This window comes from Mustela putorius, unplaced genomic scaffold (assembly GCF_011764305.1).
Source record: "Mustela putorius furo isolate JIRA1106 unplaced genomic scaffold, ASM1176430v1.1 tig00003853_pilon_pilon_pilon, whole genome shotgun sequence".
Lineage (NCBI taxonomy): Eukaryota > Metazoa > Chordata > Mammalia > Carnivora > Mustelidae > Mustela > Mustela putorius.
In genome coordinates, this window is record NW_025422005.1 from 49,935,356 (window position 1) to 49,954,682 (window position 19,327).

A 19,327-nucleotide genomic window follows, 5' to 3' on the forward strand; every position below is an offset into this window, starting at 1 on the left:
AAATAAATAAATAAAATTAAAAAGTTAAAAAAAAAAAACTTTCTTAAAGGAATTTTTAGATCTTATCAAGTTTTATTCATTCTCACCCCCAACACATTTCCCTTATTTAATCCTGAAGTAAAATTTATATAATGAAATATCACATTCAACACTAAACTACTTAGAAAAATCAAGTTTCGTATTGCATGATTGATATTATTTATTCTGTTCTTACAAAATTCCAATGATCATAAATAGTTTTAAGGAGGTATCTTTTTTTAAAGATTTTATTTACTTATTTGACAGAGACACAGCGAGAGAGGGAACATATGCAAGAGGAGTGGGAAAGGGAGAAGCAGGCTTCCCACTGAGGAGGGAGCCTGATGTGGGGCTCAATACCAGGACCCTAGGACCATGACCTGAGCCAAAGGCAGCGGCTTAACCCACTGAGCCACCCAGGCGCCTCTTTTTTTTTTTTTTTTAATTTATTTATTTGATAGACAGAAATCACAAGTAGGCAGAGAGGCAGGAAGAGAGAGAGGGGGAGGCAAGCTCCCTGCTGAGCAGAGAGCCCGATGTGGGGCTGGGGCTCGATCCCAGGACCCTGAGATCATGACCTGAGCTGTATGCAGAGGCTTTAACCCACTGAGCCACCCAGGCGCCCCTACCCCAGGCGCCTCTTAAGGAAGTATTTTAACAAGCTACCACTGCTTTTCATAACCATGAAGATTAAATAAGATTATAAGAAAAATAGGGATGTCTGGGTGGCTCCACCAGTCAAGCATCTACCTTCAGCTGGGGTCATAATCCCAGGGTCCTGGGATCCAGCTCCACAATGGTCTCCCTGCTCAGCAGGGAGTCTGCTTCTCCCTCTGCCTCCCCACTCTGCTCATACTCTCTCTTGCTTCCTCTCGAAATAAAATTTTTTTAAAAAAATATAGAATGTTAGGGTCCATCTGTAACTATTTTCATGCCAGTCAACATTATAGTAAGGTTAGTAGTACAATGATAGTAATCATTTTAATCAAAAAATACCAAAATCTTTAACCTTGAATTCTTAGTAAAAATTAAAATTTCATTTAAAAACATTTAATATTTTAAATTTTTAAAAAATTGTAACTTTAAAAAAAATTGTAACTTTATATATTAGATTAGTTAATAAGATATATCAAAACCCTTAACAATTCTACTTAAATGCAAGTAAGATACAATCAAAATATTTGAACGCTTAAAAGAAATGAGGATTTTTAGTTAAAGATAATGACTCTGACATACCTACTTAGCTCCTCTCACTCCAAGACCCCACTAAAAAATGGTAAGGAATTTTTAAGGCCCACAAACCCAAAAGAACAAAGAGAATAAAAGGTAAGACAGTGGGCGCCTGGGTGGCTCAGTGGGTTAAGCCGCTGCCTTCGGCTTGGGTCATGGTCTCAGGGTCCTGGGATCGAGTCCCGCGTCGGGCTTTCTGCTCGGCGGGGAGCCTGCTTCCCTCTCTCTCTCTCTCTCTCTCTGCCTGCTTCTCCATCTACTTGTGATTTCTCTCTGTCAAATAAATAAATAAAATCTTTAAAAAAAAAAAAAAAAAAGGTAAGACAGTAGCAACAAAAATTCAGAAGCCGGAAAGCAGACAAATGAGAAAGTGACAGACTTAATGATCTTCAGAAAGTTTTATCTTAGGCCAGCAGTCAAAATATGTGTTGAACTAATGAACACCCAAAGGTTGTTGTGATAATACAGTAAGTTATTGGGATGCCTGGGTGACTCGACATTAAGCATCTGCCTTCAGTTCAGGTCACAATTCCAATGTCCTGGGATCAAGTCCTGCTTTGGGCTCCCCGCTCAGCAGAAAGCCTGCTTCCCCCTCTCCCACTCCCCCTGCTTGTGCTCTCTCTCTCTCTGACAAACAAAATCTTTTTTTAAAAATGCAGTAAGTTATTTAAATCTTTTTTAAAAAATACAGTAAATTATTTAATGATTAAAAAAAAAAACAAACGGGACGCCTGGGTGGCTCAGTTGGTTAAGCAGCTGCCTTCGGCTCAGGTCATGATCCCAGCGTCCTGGGATCGAGTCCCGCATCGGGCTCCTTGCTCCGCAGGGGGCCTGCTTCTCCCTCTGACTCTGCCTTCCACTCTGTCTGCCTGTACTCGCTCTCGCTCACTCTCTCTCTGACAAATAAATAAATAAAATCTTTAAAAAAAAAAAAAAAAACAAACAAACAAACAATGGGGCGCCTGGGTGGCTCAGTGGGTTAAGCCACTGCCTTCGGCTCAGGTCATGATCTCAGAGTCCTGGGATCGAGTCCCGCATCGGGCTCTCTGCTCAGCAGGGAGCCTGCTTCCTTCTCTCTCTCTCTCTCTGCCTGCCTCTCAGTGTACTTGTGATTTCTCTCTGTCAAATAAATAAATAAAACCTAAAAAAAAAAAAAAAATCCTTTACGCTGTACCATAATGTTGAATGTTAAAAACTGCACTTGCAAGTTTATGGAATCTCACTCAGCCTCCCATGGAAAGGTCCTCTTTGACTGAGGCTCATAATAGATTGGAATAGCAGTGGCCAGAGAAAAACAGCTCCTGGCAGGAAACTAACATTCACTAACCAGATCCACTTCGCAGTGGATAATTTTCCACTTCGCAAAATACAGAGCTTTTTTACTGAGAGTTTTACTTTGCAGGAAGAAAAATTCACAATATACATGTCGACATATTATGATGTGCTGCAGTAAGACAAACACATTAACTTACACATACGACGTGACAGCTCATCTGACCCACATCCCAGGAAGCCAAAAAGTCACTCATTAAGCCAAATATATAAAATAGATTTACTATTTAAAATCATCACAGAATAAACTGTTCTAAAGAACAGTGTTTCCCCTTCCTTCCTAACCTCTTAAAAACTCTCTAAAAGTTAGAAAATTTCATACACACACACACACACACACACACACACACACACACGTCTGTCTTCATAAAGAGAACACAGAAGAAAATATGAGAATAAAGGCAAAAGGCTTCAGGTGTATTCTCACCATCACCATATTATTTTAGTTTCTCATTATGAATCTGATTTCTCTGTCTAACCAGCCAGCCAGCCATCATCTAAAAAGAGAGTTAGACTGAAGGACTGCCATTTTACCAACTCTGAGGCCTTCTGTGCAGATCACAAGGCTTTCCACCATAGGGAATGGTACAGCTACTCTAACATATGGCAGGAAAATGAGTTGGACTGTCACTTAGGCCAGGACAATGGCATCAATCTCCTTCCTCCTTTCTCTGTCACCAGTACTTCTCTGTTCTAAGCCATTTCCCTCAATTCCTCCAATAGAATCTTCCTGAAAAATGAGTCTGACTATAACTCTTCTCTGCTTAAAAACTTTAATGGCTTCTGATGTTTAAATTGTAAAGTCCAAACTCCATAAAAAGACACTCAAAGCCCTTTATAATCTGACCACAGACTATCTCTGCAGTCACTTCTCATCTCTTGCCATTATTCTTCCTATGCCAAAAGCTAAACTATCTACCATTCTCTCAGCAGGCACACATACTATCACACCCGGTGCCTTTGCACATACTGTTCTGTGTAATGCCCTCAATCTCTGTAATCTGCTCATCCTTCAATACCTAGTCCAAATGTCACTTCATCAAAGAAGTCCTCTTTCACACCCCAAGGCTGACTAAATCAGTCCCTCTTCTCTCTCTCATAGCACTTTGTCATGGTTCTATAAATGCTGTATCATAAATGGACCCACCAACATATTTATTTCCTTTTTAACCAATATGAAATATGATCTTCATCATTATTCCCAAAGCACTTACGTACTTAACAGGTAGTAAATGTAGAATAAATGTCTATTAACTGAACAAATTTGTGAGTTCCAGGTAAGGCTGTCAGAAACATACTTCCTACGAATACCACAATAAAGATTCTTCTTTGATCTCTGGTGGGTAGCAACATGGAAAGAATTAAGATTAGCCTTGCTAACTGGAAAAAAAGCATCAGAAACTTTATATTTTGCTCAGTAAAGGGCTAATGTAGGAGCAGAGTACTGTAGTAAATAAAGCATGATCCCTTGAGCCAGAAAATTTGGGTTCAAATTCAGGTCACTAGCAGAGTGTCCTTGGGTAAATCTCTTAATCTCATGACAATTTCCCTATCCATAAAACAAAGATGATAACAACAAATATGTCACAGAATAAAACAAGGCCTCTGGAGTGAGTAAATCCCTTAACCTCTCTGGTGACAATTTCCCTACCTGGTAAAAAAGATTTAAAGAGGATGATAAAGTCAGAGAGCTGTAAGGCTTAACTAAGGGCAGGCATATAAAAGTATTGTTTAAACAAAAGCTATCATCAAATCCAAATCAAATGTAAAAATCATCAATGTAAAAATTCACAAGCATTAGTAACTATGGTAAATGGGAAGATTACACTAGAAGGAATGTGTGTGACAGGTCAGGATGGGGGGTGGCAGCAGAGGGAAGGAAGCTAAGGTTAAAAAAAGTCGGGCTCCACACCAGCTCTTGCCGGTTGCCATAGTTCCAACCCAAGCTTCTCCTGAAAGAAAGCTTCTCTTCCCAAGGGAATATGGCAGAGGTTCAGACAGAAGGGCAAATATTTTTAGAAAGAAGAGATGCACATTTATTCGTAAAATATTTATTAAATGTCCACCATGTTGCCCAGTACTAACAATGACAACTCAAGCCTACTATCCTAAGGAAGTGCCTATACTATTTTGTAAGTATTTTCATAAAGATGAAAATACAGGAAAAGTCAATATTTATTACCCACGCTGAACTGTAGAACTAACAGCTAGCTCTATATTCACAGAAGATTAACTATTCACCTCCAGTTAATGTCGAACTTGTAACTATTAATAGTATGCACAGATTTAATCTATAAGAATCAGTATATTTAAGGGTGCCTGGGTGGTTTAATCGGTTGGGCATCCAACTCTTGATTTTGGCTTAGGTCATGATGTCAGGGTCCTGGTGAGCCCCATGTCAGGCTCTGTGCTCGGCACAGAGTCTGCTTGACCCTCTCACTCTGGTCCTCCCCCTGCTTGTGCTCTCTCCCTCTCTCCTTAATTAATAAATAAAATCTTTAAAAGAATAATAAAATGGAAAGAACAGGTATATTTACCTGAAATACAAGTTTCACAAGGATTTTTTCTTGATGAAACATACTCACCCAAGGCAGGGTATCCAAGGTAAAATCGATCTGCTCCCAACCACCCAAGGAAAAGAGACAGCGCAACTGCCACCTTGTATGAATAGCCATTTCTGTACAAAATTAGAACCTGAGTGTTATATACATGTATTTCCAACATGCAAACATTTTAGGAAACAAAACTGTTAATTATGACTTATTTATTCATTTGTTCACTGATCCATTCATTGATTTTCATGCCAGGCACTATTCTAGGTTTTTGGGATATATATATGAACAGAAGAAATAAGGATCCCTGTCCCTAAAGAGCCTTCAGTCAATAGGCAACAAGCAATAAAAATAAACATTTTAAAATTAAATCATATATTATGTTAAAAAGTCATAAAAGGGGGTTCCTGGGGGGGCTCAGTCAGTTAAGCAGCTGCCTTTGGCTTAGGTCATGATCTCAGGGTCCTGGGATCAAGTCCCTAGGATTGAGCCCTGCCCTGGCTCCATACTTAGCAGGGCATTTGCTTCTCCCTCTCCATATACCTCTCAGCCGCCCCTTCACCCCCTCCTTGTGCTCTCTCTCTTTCTCAAATAAATAAAATCTCACACACACACACACACACACACACAAGAAAAGTCATAAACGCTATTAACAAAAGAAGTGGAGCAGGTCATTTAGGGAATTCAGAATGTCAGGGGTACAGACGAGGGGGATATAAGATATAAATAGGGTAATAAGAGTAGGCATCATTGAGAAGGTGATAGATAAGCAAAGACCTGAGGGAGGTGAGTTAGTTAGCATGCTATACCTCTAAGGGAGGAGCATCCTAGGCAAAGGTACCTGCTGAGGGGAGCACAGCATACTTGACATGTCTGAGGTCTGTAAAGGAGGCCAGTATAGCAGGAGTAGAATTAGAGAACAGAAGAATAAATAGTAGGAGCTGAGGTCAGAGAGAGGACAAGGTGCAAAGCGGGCAAATCATGTATGGCCCTGAACATCGCTGTAACGACTGGTTTGTACTCTAAAGGATATGAGAAACTACTGCAGGATTTTAAGCAGACGTGTGATATGATCTGATTCAGATTTTAAAGTAATTAGCTGCTGGGCTGAAAACAGACTGTAGGGGAGTACTTGTGAGCTACTGTTGCAATAATATTGAATAACAAACCACTCTAAACCTCAGTGGCTTAAAACAATAAGCAATCATCCTCACACTGCAATGAGCTATGGTTCAGTTTATCCAGGGTGGGTTCAGCCAGGAAATGCTGCTTCAGACTAAAGTTTGGGTCAGTCTGGATCCAGGCTACTTATTTCCTTAAAATCAGTTCCTCTTAATAAATGAAACAAGATGGGATTGGGAGGGAGACAAACCATAAGTGACTCTTAATCTCACAAAACAAACTGAGGGTTGCCGGGGGGAGGGGGTTTGGGAGAAGGGGGTGGGATTATGGACATTGGGGAGGGTATGTGATTTGGTGAGTGCTGTGAAGTGTGTAAACCTGGTGATTCACAGACCTGTACCCCTGGGGATAAAAATATATGTTTATAAAAAATAAAAAATTTAAAAACAAACAAAAAAAAAAATCAGTTCCTCTTAGTTTTCCTAGGGTCTAGGCTGCAGGTGTAGCTTTTACCCAGCACAAGTTCTTTTCAGAACTTAACCACCATGATTTAAGAGGAAAGATAAACCTCGCAATCACATTTAAGCCCCTGCTTGTTTCATACCTGCTAGCATTACATAAGCCAAATCCAATCACATGGCCAAGCCCCAAACCAACAGAGTAGAAAGTACACACCACCCAGTTAACAGTGATTGAGAGGGATGAATTTGTTGAACAAATGTGAGCTACCACAAGGACAAAGGATCTTGCCGTAATCCAGATGAAAATTAATAGTGGCTTGATCTGGAGTCTTAGCAAAAAAAAAAATACCACTGAGAAGTGATCAGATTCCGGATATGTTCCAAAGTATAACAACTGGATTTCCTGATGTATCCAATTTAGGGAATGAAAAAAGAAAGGAATGAGAATAAAGCTAAGATTTTTGTCCCATGTAACCAGAGGGATGAAGCTAGCATTAACCGAGTTGGGGAAGGCTGAAGGTAGACTAGACCTTCAAAAGATGTTCAGGATTTAATTGTTAGACATGTGAGTTTGAGATATTTATCAGATATCCAAGTGGAGTTGTTCAAAAGACAGCTGGATTTATAAGTCTAGAGTTAGGGAGAGAAGCCTGGGCTGGAGATATATATTAGGGAGTTATAAGCATATAGGAAGCATTTTAAACCAGGACATTTCTACGTGAGTATAAACCAAAAAAAAAAAAGAGAGAGAGAGAGAGAGAGAGAGAAATTCACTGAGCCTTGAGATACTCCAATATTAAGAGATCAAGAAGAGAATAAACTAGAAAGAGACTGGGCAAGAGTTAACAGTGAGGAAGAAGTATAACTAGAAGAGTGTGGTACACTGGAAGTCAAGGGAAGACAGTACAGTGTATTAAGGAGAACAAAGTGATCAGTTGTGCCAAATGTGACTGACAGATCACACACGTAATGGCTGAGAATCTTCCACTACATTTAATCAAAAAGAGTTCAGTAATGACCTCAGTGAAGGCAATTTTGGTGATGTGGTATAGGAAAATAACCAAACAAAGCCTGGAATGAAAAAAAGAACCCTGAAAAACAGGAGTATTAGACAACTCTCTGAAGTTTTACTACAAAAGGAAGTAAAGAAACAGGGAGCTGGAGTTACCACTTTAAAATCAAATCTGATTATGTCGGTCTTACAATCCTGTTTTTTTGCATTTCACTCACAATTAGGACATTTGGAGAGCTTGGTGGGAGACGGCAGATGGACCAGAGATCCTGTTTATGCATCTAATACTGAAAGGATGTCATTTTATGCTGAGGGCAGTGGTGTCCCATCTACCCTGGAATGGGGTACCAGACTAGAAATAGAGAAATAAATTAATAGGCTTTGTAGAATCTCAAGCTATAACCTATTGGGCAGTAGCAGTAGGAGAGAAATGTAAACAAAATTGGGAAATACGAAGAAGGCAGAAGTAACCACATTAAAAGTGGGGGATGAGGGAAAAGAAGAAGTCAAGAAGGCTCCAAAGTTTCAGCTTAAGAAATTCACTAGGACAGGGGTGCCTGGGTGGCTCAGTGGGTTAAATCCTCTGCCTTTGGCTCGGGTCATGATCCCGGGGTCCTAGGATCAAGCCCTGCATCAGGCTCTCTGCTCAGCGGAGAGCCTGCTTCGTCCTCTCTCTCTCTGCCTGCCTCTCTACCTACTTGTGATCTCTGTCTGCCAAATAAATAAATAAAATCTTTAAAAAAAAAAAAAGAAAGAAACAGACAAGGACAGGTGCCATTCATTAAGACAAAGGAGGAGATGGTTTGAAGGAGATGAGAGATTGACTTTGGGACCTTAATATACATTAAGATGGTGAGAAAAGCTAAAGGAGTGAATGAATTAAAAAGGGATTAGGACAAGAATATAATCTTGGGGATATCAAGATTTAAGGAAAAACAAAAGAGGAATCAAAGAAAATAGAAGAGTGTTTTATACTTGAAGTCAAGGAAAGAATTTTAAGAGAAGGGAATGCCAAATTGTGTAAAAGAAAAATTAAGATGTGGACTATAAAGATCCATTTGACAGAGAACAAAGATTTCTAGTAAATTTCAGCATAGCCAAAAGCTGGACTCTATCAGACAGAAAAATTCATAAAAGATAAGTATTATAGGAACAAGTCTTTCAAAAAGCGTGGCTGGAAAGGGGAATGAAATTAGAAACACAATTATCTATATATTAGATCACCCTAAAGAATATCCTGAAAACGGGTGGCGTAGCAGAGACTGTCTCATTGCTCACTGAACCACTGCTCTTTTTCTCACAGATGTCCTGTGAAATTACATACTCTAGCCCATATTGCAGTTATGTGTAGCCATAACTGAGTTTTGCCCAACGTAAGGAGGACAGAAGCGATGCATGCCATTTCTAGATCTGGTCCATAAAACACACCTACCCGGGGATCCTTTTCCTCTTTCCCATCTGCTGGCTGAATGGAAAGGACTCTGAGGACGAGAGGAAGCAAAGCCACAGGATGAAAGGAGCAAGGCTCCCGCATGACTGCATGGAGCAACAATCACTCCCCTTACCTCACCCAGCCCTCCAAGCCAACACCAACCAGACTATGATGTGAGGAGGAAATAACTTGTACTGTGTTAAGCCACTGACATTCTAAAGACATCTGTTACAGCAGTTAGTCTGCTCCAACTAAAATAGCTGGCCAGTATAAATAGGTGTGTGGCTTGGTGATCAATCAGACATGATTACCAGACTTCAGTTGCTGGAGAATACATTATAGAATGACTGTATCTGCAATATTAAGATGGGAGTTTTCATCAAATATCAATATTATATACAGTTTGCAAAAGAATATGCTAATAGGAGAAGGAAAATATGTGAACTGGGAAAGGAACATTCAATGAATAAGAATTTGTCAGTGACTATTCAGTAGCTGACCAGCAACTGGCTCTTTGGTAGGCATGTACTGAATATTCTGATATAAGAAAATGATTTATGCGGTGATCTTAATTTTGTGACTTATCATTAAAATTACCCATTAATTTAGCTCCCCTTGTTCTGATCCAATGGTCATTAAGCAAATTCTATTTTGGAACTGTACGTTTTACTATAGGAGGGGTATAAATTGGCCAGTATACTTGCAAGTGTCAGGTTTCCCTGATAATTATGTTTCTTCTCATAACTGACATCAGTGTCTTGTGAACATGATTAGTATAGCTCAGTGACACTGAGCCTAATCTACCCAGAGACACCAAAAGAAAAATCAGAATTAATTTGGAAATTGAGTAACAGACCACTATGGTGTTACCATTACACGTAATATAAACCTGTAAGTCCAACCTGAGTGGTTAGCTATTCTCAACAGATGACTGATCTTCTAAGTTGTTGTATTGTAACCTATGATGTCCTAGATCAACACTTAATAAATTGGTTATCATTTGGAATTTTTATGGTAGAAATAGTAATCCAGGGATGCCTGAGTGGCTTGGTCAATTAAGCGTCTGCCTTCGGCTCAGGTCATGATCCCAGGGTCCTGAGATGGAGTCCCACATTGGGTTCCTGGCTCAGCGGGGAGCCTGCTTCTCCCTCTGCCTGTTGCTCTGCCTGCTTGTGCACAGTCAATCTCTCTCTCTCTCTCTGACAAATAAATAAATAAAATCTTTACAAAAAAAGAAATATGAACCAATAAATTCAAAACTTGGCTAAACAATATATAAGTAATAGGGAGGTAACTCCTTTTAGCAATTTTTACTTTACTAATGAGAAATCTTGGAACCCAAAAAGCTTAAGTGATTGGGTTAGGATTACACAGCAAGATAAAACCTAAAGCTCCTCATTAACTCAGTGAAGGAGGGTCAAAAGAAAAATAAGACTCCACTAGTAATTTCTAGGAATTCTAATAGAACTGGAAGAAATAGCCAAATAGGAAGGAAGGAAGGGCCTAACAGTGGTTATTTCTTAATGCATCTGCAACAGATGCAATCAAATAAAATGTAACAATGTCAGTTAAGATAAAAGTATAGTGCCACCAATTAATAAGAATGCATAAAACTAAATCATGTTTTTAATACATGGCAGAAATATAAGAATAAGATGTTAGCTTTACTCCAGCAAAAATAAAACTCAAAACTTAAAAATCCTTTAAACAACACTTTTTTTTTTTTTAAGATTTTATTTATTTATTTGACAGACAGAGATCACAAGTAGGCAGATAGGCAGGCAGAGAGAGAGAGGAGGAAGCAGGGTCCCTGTCAAGCAGAGAGCCCGATGCGGGGCTCGATCCCAGGACCCTGAGACCATGACCTGAGCCGAAAGCAGAGGCTTTAACCCACTGAGCCACCCAGGCGCCCCTAAACAACCCTCTTAACAAAATAAAGCCACTTGTCTTAATGTCCCAAAGAAATTTTTGAATTCTGTTTAACCATTCATCACCCGTATCAATTAAAAAGAATGAAACCAAATTTCAAAATGCCCTTAATATGCAAATGATTAATAATTAACATTCTTTTTATTTTTTTAAAGATTTATTTATTTGAGAGAGAGAGAGGGAGACAGAGAATCTCAAGCAGACTCCACACTGAGCACAGAGATGGACCTCACCACCCTAAGATCATAACCTGAGCCAAAACCAACAGTCAGGGGCTTAACCAATTGAGCCACCTAGCTACCCCAACATTCTTTTAATACTAGAAGTACATGATCCCTTTTTTGTACTGTAGAAATCCCCCAAGTTTTAAAAACAGAAGTTTTCATAACTCATTTAGTGGCACAAACTGACTGAATTAACATGGCATAAGGCTACTCACAGTCTTTATTTATCCCACAGAGTGAACTACTATGCTTTACTTGGTGGTAAACTGCATTTACATTAACAATATGCACACTTAAAATAGAGGTTTTCTGAGAAAGGCAAAAAAGATAAATTATATCAGTGCAGGATTTTCCCTATAAATTAACTTTTTATCTCTTTACTCCATGCAGTCAATATACAACATAGGCAAGTAACCTGAAAATTTAGCTTCAGTAATGGACTTACACATTTCGGCAAGATACAGGCTTCAGAAAACCAACTTCATTTCCAGTAAAATGTGTTTCATTGCCACCAAAATCCTTACAAGTTATGTTGGGTGCTGGAAAACAAGGAACTAAAGGGGGGGGGGTTAAAAAAAAGCAAGAAACTACTGGTTTTTTCTACAGAAAAGGTATGTAATCATGTTTAAGACTAGTAGAAAGCAGAAAAAAACACAAAATTTTAACACACTACCTCCCAATATAACATCTGACATGAGACTTTAGATAAGAATATCTAAATAGGGGCGCCTGGGTGGCTCAGTGGGTTAAAGCCTCTGCCTTCGGCTCAGGTCAGGATCCCAGGGTCCTAGGATCGAGTCCCACACGGGGCTCTCTGCTCTGCTTAGAGCCTGCTTCCTCCTCTCTCTCTCTCTCTCTGCCTGCCTCTCTGCCTACTTGTGATCTCTGTCTTTCAAATAAATAAATAAAATCTTTAAAAAAAAAAAAAAGTATCTAAATAAAGGATAATACAATATAGTGGGCTCGGGCGCCTGGGTGGCTCAGTGGGTTAAGCCTCTGCCTTCGGCTCAGGTCATGATCTCAGGGTCCTGGGATCGAGTCCCGCATCGGGCTCTCTGCTCGGCAGGGAGCCTGCTTCCCTCTCTCTCTCTCTGCCTGCCTCTCCATCTACTTGTGATTTCTCTCTGTCAGATAAATAAATAAAATCTTTAAAAAAAATATATATATAGTGGGCTCAACACAAAAATGTAAGAATTATCACATTGGGTTTGATGCATGACCCTTCTAGTTCAATCTCCCTCCTCTGACTGTAGTGACAAGGGAAGAACTGCCCAGTATTACTGCCCTTTACTTCATCTCTAGGGTGAAGACAACTTCTCAAATTTTTCTTGCTAACTCATAGGGTAATTTATTAAATTCAACATGATCTGATTTTGTATTTTCAGTTTATATTAATTCTTGCAGAAGAAAGTTACTATAAACTAAGATTCTTTTCATCTACCCTAAATATATATTTTTTAATTGTTTGTTTTTTGGGGTGCCTGGGTGGCTCAGTCATTAAGCTGTCTTCAGCTCAGGTCATGATCCCAGGGTTCTGGAATCAAGCCCCCCCCCCCCCGCAAGCCCTGCTCAGCAGGAAGCCTACTTCTCCCCCCCCCCTGCCTGTGTTCCCTCTCTCACTTTGTCTCTCTCTGTCAAATAAATAGATAAAATCTTCTTTAAAAAATTATGTTTGTTCATTTTATTTGTTTATTAAGTAATCTCTATGCCCAACATGGGGCTTGACTATACCACCCCAAGATTAAGAGTCACATGCTCTACTGACTGAGCCAGAGAGGCGCCCCCCCACCCAGATTACTTATTCGAAATGTATTTATTTCTCTATTCCCTCTCAGAATTGATGTAGCATAACATTTTAGCATTTAGCATTTTCAATCTTTACTCCTACTCCAGATGATATAATAAGAGGAATACAGAGCTTACTGTGTGCTAGGCAGGAGCTATCCTGAAGCCTTTATAGCTTCAATGTATAAAAAACAAGAACTTTGGAATGAGAATGACCTATGTGCATTGCCTCTTTCAGGACCTTGGATTTCTTGTAGATAAAAGCAGCACTTCTACTTTCTAGTACTTCTCCTACTTCTTCTACTTCCTAGTACCATTGTGGAGATTAAATATGATACAAGGCCCAGCATACAGCAGTTATTCAGTAAATGTTATTGCCATTTCCTCCTTCACCATTTCTGATTAAAAGGTACTAATGCTTTTAGGCTAGTTTCAGACTGCTTATCTCTATGTTTAGTATCAATAATTACAGGATTGGTGTTTTTGTTTTGTTTTAAGATTTAATTTATTTGACAGAGAGATCACAAGTAGGCAGTATGTTTAAATGTTCAAAAGTATGTTTAAATGTTCAAAAAAAAAGGGGGGTGTGGGGGATGGCGGGGTGGCTCAGTCAGTTAAGCTTCTGCCAAAGTGTCTGCCTTCATTAGGCTCAGGTCATGATCCCAGGGTCCTGAGATCACATCCAGCTCCTTGCTCAGTGGGGAGCCTGCTTCTCCCTTTGCCTGCTGTTCTCTCTGCTTGTGCTCTCTCTCTCTCTGACAAAAAATAAAATCTTTTAAAATTTTTTAAAAAATAAAAAAAGCAAAATTCAGAAATTTTTTTTTTAAATATTTTATTTTATTTATTTATTTGACAGAGAGAGATCACAAGTAGGCAGAGAGGCAGGCAGAGAGAGAAGGAAGCGGGCTCCCTGCTGAGCAGAGAGCCTGACGCGGGACTCCATCCCAGGACTCCGAGATCATGACCTGAGCCGAAGGCAGCGGCTTAACCCACTGAGCCACCCAGGCGCCTGCAAAATTCAGAAAATTTACATCAATTTTAGGATAAGTAAACATAATATCTGAGGATCTGGAAATCAATTCCTTTAAAAACACCTGTTATGGGCTGAATTATGTTCCCTCCAAAAGTCCTTCAATACCTCAGAGTATAACCATATTTGGAAGTGAGGTCTTTGCAGATTTAACCAAGTTAAAATGAGGTCATTAGGGTGGGCCCTATTCCAATAAGACTGTTGTCCTTATGAATAGGGGAAATCACATGCATATATAACAGGGAGAAGATGACTTGAAGACAGACAGAATGCTAAGTGAGGACAGAGGCAGACACCAGACTGATGCAGTTACAAGCCAGGGATGCCAAGGATTGCGGCCCACCAGCAGCAGGTCAGAAGAGGGGAGGATATATTCCACCCAGAGTCTGAGAGGGAGGATGGTCCTGCCAACACCTTGATCTCAGATTTCTAGCCTCCAGAACTGAGACCATCAATGTCTGTTGTGACACATCTTATAATGGCCCTAGGGAACTACTTCAATAATGATACCTGTTTACCTCTTGAAAAGCTCTGTCTACCTCCAGGAGTATGTATACAAGAGTTTAGGCATCAGGCACATAAACCAAAGAGGTGTCTGGTTTAAAAAGTTAGTTTTTTACCTTGATGAGGACTATTCTATCTCCACAAAGAAGTGACCAGTAGGAAATATAAACATGAGTTTTTCCTCAACATGGATCTTTAATTTTTTTTAATTATCAAAGTAGTAAGTTCTGGATTGGCAAACTGTGCCATAAAACAAAACTTTATTGCAAAATTTTAGGTAATCTTCCTCTAAAGGTACTACCTTGCACTTACTTGCTCAGTTTGAAGCTGTCTCTTTCTTGTCTTATAGCCTTGTGAGATCTTCCTGCAGACTATCTAAAATCAGATCTTAAAGAGACAGTTGCAATGCAAAAAGCTATAATTATGATTCTAGTTTGGGTTACTGTCCAATACATCTTGCTAATAAAAATGCTTTGTTTTTTGAGAGGAGTTTCTTGTACATTCAAAAACTCAAACATTGATAGGTGAGTTGTAAAAAGGCCTTATAAAAATATTAAATATTAAGAAATCATACCTTTCTATTTTCAATTAGACACTATTCTTTGAATCATAAATTTTGAAAATTACAGTTTTCAATGACATATTTTATCATTTCTTTTTAATTTTTTTTAAGATTTTATTTATTTATTTGACAGACAGAGATCACAAGTAGGCAGAGAGGCAGGCAGAGAGAGAGGAAGGGAAGCAGGCTCCCCGCTGAACAGAGAGCCCGATGTGGGGCTCGATTCCAGGACCCTGGGATCATGACCTGAGCCAAAGGCTGAGACTTTAACCCACTGAGCCATCCAGGAGCCCCGATATTTTATAATTTCTTAATAGGAAATTATTTATATTTGACATGAGACATATGAGAATAAAATGCTCAATGCTCCAGATTCAGAACCTCAGGAAAGCTACAAAGAGTGGAAAGAGGTGCCAGAATGAAGAGGAAACCATATTGCTATAAGGATTCTAAAGTTTGAGAGAAGTATGAGCTAATTATTTCAAGGGATGAAAATTAAGTACTTTAGTGAGGAAGGATAAGCTGCTGCTCTAAGTACACACAGAGATTACATGAGAAAATAATAACAGAAACATCAATACTGATTTAATCAGACTTCTTTGAATTGACAGTGAACTCCAAAGAGTAAGACTTCAGAACTGGACAAATCTGAATTTAAATCTAAACTCTGTCAACTTAACAAGTCTGTTCCTTTGGGCAAATTACAAAACCTCTCTGAATTTTGTTTTTATCATCTATGAAATGTGGATATTACTCTTGCAATGGTATAGGTATGTAGTAAAAGCATATGGTATGTAAAGCATAGTATTTGGTTAGACAAAGTATTCAACAAGTATTAGGTTCTCTACTCTAGCAAATTAGAGAACTTCAATACTGAGAAAACTAAGAATGAACCTGACATGAGAAATGAATTATAACACTGGGAGTGGCTATAATACTAAGGGAAGATTTTGTGTAATGAAATTAATCAATCAAAAGAAGCCCACAATTCTAGAGTTTGTTTTTACATCCTTTATAATTTCTTTTGACCCCTGCTTTTTTTTTTTTTTTTTATAAAGTAGTCTCTACCCAACATGGGGCTTGAACTCATGATCCCGAGATTAAGAGCTGTGTTTTCTATTGACTGGGCCAGCCAGGTGTCTTACTGACCCTTATTTTTTAAAAATCCTATTAAGTAAACAAAACTAGTGATATGTTCCTTTTTTTCTAGAGTCTAAGAAAGGATGACTTGACAAAAGCCTACAAGCAAGTAGGAAATCTTAAGCTAACACTCATTATTTCTTAATCAATACTCTTCCCATTATACCATAATTCCATGTTTACATTGATTTCAGGAACAAGCAAAAATAAATCAATATGATAATACTAAAAAAGCCAGTTTCCAATAAATGTTTTTTTTTTTTTAAAGATTTTATTTATTGGGCGCCTGGGTGGCTCAGTGAGTTAAGCCGCTGCCTTCGGCCCAGGTCATGATCTCAGGGTCCTGGGATCGAGTCCCACATCGGGCTCTCTGCTCAGCAGGGGGCCTGCTTCCCTTCCTCTCTCTCTGTGATCTCTTCCCTTCCTCTCTCCTACTGTGATCTCTCTGTCAAATAAATAAATAAAATCTTAAAAAAAAAAAAGATTTTATTTATTTATTTGACAGAGAGAAATCACAAGTAGATGGAGAGGCAGGCAGAGAGAGAGAGAGAGAGGGAAGCAGGCTCCCTGCTGAGCAGAGAGCCCGATGCGGGACTCGATCCCAGGACCCCAAGATCATGACCCGAGCCGAAGGCAGCGGCTCAACCCACTGAGCCACCCAGGCGCCCCAATAAATGTTAACTAGTAGACAAAATTAAGCAACTTGCTACAACCTGAAAACTACTCATTTCTCAGATTTCCTACAAAAACAACCAAAAAAAAAGTTTTGCCCTGGGGGCACCTGGGTGGTTCAGTCATTAAGCATCTGCCTTTAGCTCAGGTGATGGTCTCAGGGTCCTGGGATCAAGCCCCGCATCAGGCTCCCTGCTTGGCAGGAAGCCTGCTTCTCCCTCTTCTACTCCCCTGCTTGTTCCTTCTCTCTAATAAATAAATAAAACCTTAAAAATAAAAAAGTTTTGCTCTGGCCAATGTCTTTGATTTAGATGGCATCTGTTTAAACCAGTAAATACATAGTATTTCTCGATTATAAAAAGTAGCATTATTTTTTAAACGGAAAAAAGCTATCAGAAATAATGACGCTTCATAACGATCAAAGGACTAACCTAAGGAGTAAGACATTTGGGATCCTATTCCAGTTAACATCATGGCTCTGGACCATAGTCTTGATCTGTCAGATTTAAGGGTCAAAGCCTGATCTTAGGATCCTGTACTGCAAAAAAATTCTATAAAAGCATTACTTAGTCATTTGATAAAATTAGAATATGGATGGTAAAGTACATATATTAGTATTAAATTCACTAAAAAGTTTGTAGCAACCACATTATCTCTGTTGTTAGGGAAAACACACAAACATGGGGCAAAATCCATATAAATTGAGAGAGAGAGAGGATGTGTGAGCACTAATGATAAAGCAAGAATAATGTGTTTACAACTGGTGAATCTGGGCAAAAGATGTATGGGTGTTCTCTGTACTATCTTTTTTTTTTTTTTTTGAAAGACTTTATTTACTTGTCAGAAAAAGACCGAGATAGAGCAAAATTAGCAGGAGTAGCAGGCAGACAGAGAAGCAGGCTCCCTGCTAAGCAAGGAGGCTGATGCAGGACTCAATCCCAGGACTCTGGGATCATGACCTGAGCCAAAGGTTGATGCTTAACCAACTGAGTCATCCAGGCATTCCCCTTTGTACTACTCTTATTCTTCCAACTTTTTTGTAAGCTTGAAAATATCTCCCAGTAGGGGCGCCTAGGTTAAATAAACATCTGACTCTTGATTTCAGCTCAGGTTATGATCTCAGGGTCATGAGATGGAATCTCACTGTCAGGATGCAGGCTAGGCATGGAGTCTGCCGGAGGTTCTCTTTCTCCCTCTGCATACATTTCTCCCTCACCTTGGGCTTGTGCATGTGTTCATACTCTCTCTTAAAGTAAATAAAAATACTTTAAAAAGAAAAAAGACATTATTTCCAAAATAAAAATCTAAAAATAACACACTCTTTGCATAACTAACTTATGTTGTTAGAAGTTAGGCTAATGGTTATCCATTACGGCAGAATACTGAGTATAAGAGAGCATGATGGGGCTTTCAGTATGTTAATAAAGTTATTTCTTGATTTAGAAACATTCACAAATGTGTTTAGCTTGAGAAAAGTCATTTGAGTTACACTTAAGTGTACTTTCCTATAAATGTATTTCGGGGTACCTGGGTGGCTCAGTGGGTTGAGCCTCTGCCTTCGGCTCAGGTCGTGAGTCCTGGGATCAGGCCCTGCATCAGGCTCTCTGCTCAGCGAGGAGCCTGCTTCCCCCCCTCTCTCTGCCTGCCTCTCTGCCTACCTGTCATCTCTGTCTATCAAATAAATAAATAAATATTTTTAAAAAATAGATATATGTATTTCAATAAAAACTTAACAAAATAAAAACGACCTGCCAAAGGACCAGAGCAAAATTTTCTAGAGATGTAGTCTAAATAGTTTTGTATTTCACTGATTGAAAAATCGAAAACACTTGCCTATGTATGTCTGTACAATCTAGACAGAAGACTCTTTGAGGGTAGAGATTATGTCTTCTTTCATTTATCATCTATACCACCTAGTAGAAGCTTACCATGTAATTTCTCAATAAATACAGTAAGTAAATAATTTCTTAATAAATAATAAATACCTTATACTTTTTTTAAGGTATTAGTCATGATCCAGTTATTTTACTCAACTTAATTATCAAATTATTCATTATAAATCATATCTCAGTAAATAAATATGCTTGTTAGTTGGCATTGGGCTAAATGGAATCTATTTTTCTTTTTAATTATAAGAGTTTATTTGAGCAAAAATCAATTTGAATTGGGCTGTGCCAAACTGGAAGTGGTTAGAGTACTCTGCCCCACCTGTAAGAGTTAGAAGACTCCTATAGAGAAGTGGAAGCAAAGCAAGGAAGCTATTTTTGATTGGTTATACCTTAAGAATTTGCCTTATTTGGGAAGGTCTCACTGACTACTTGT

General features: G+C 38.9%; 1 protein-coding gene across 2 annotated transcripts in view; it reads right to left on the minus strand.

Annotated features, from left to right (window-relative positions):
• Nucleotides 1-19,327, minus strand: part of TM2D1 (TM2 domain containing 1) — a 48,119-nt gene that overhangs the window by 23,154 nt on the left and 5,638 nt on the right. For both annotated transcript variants that reach the window (XM_004751656.2, XM_045064625.1), the window contains exons 3-4: nt 11,758-11,866; nt 5,166-5,257 (exon numbers count right to left, since the gene is read on the minus strand). In XM_004751656.2, the coding sequence (XP_004751713.1) occupies nt 5,166-5,257; nt 11,758-11,866 (201 nt within the window). The remainder of the gene's footprint in view (nt 1-5,165; nt 5,258-11,757; nt 11,867-19,327) is intronic.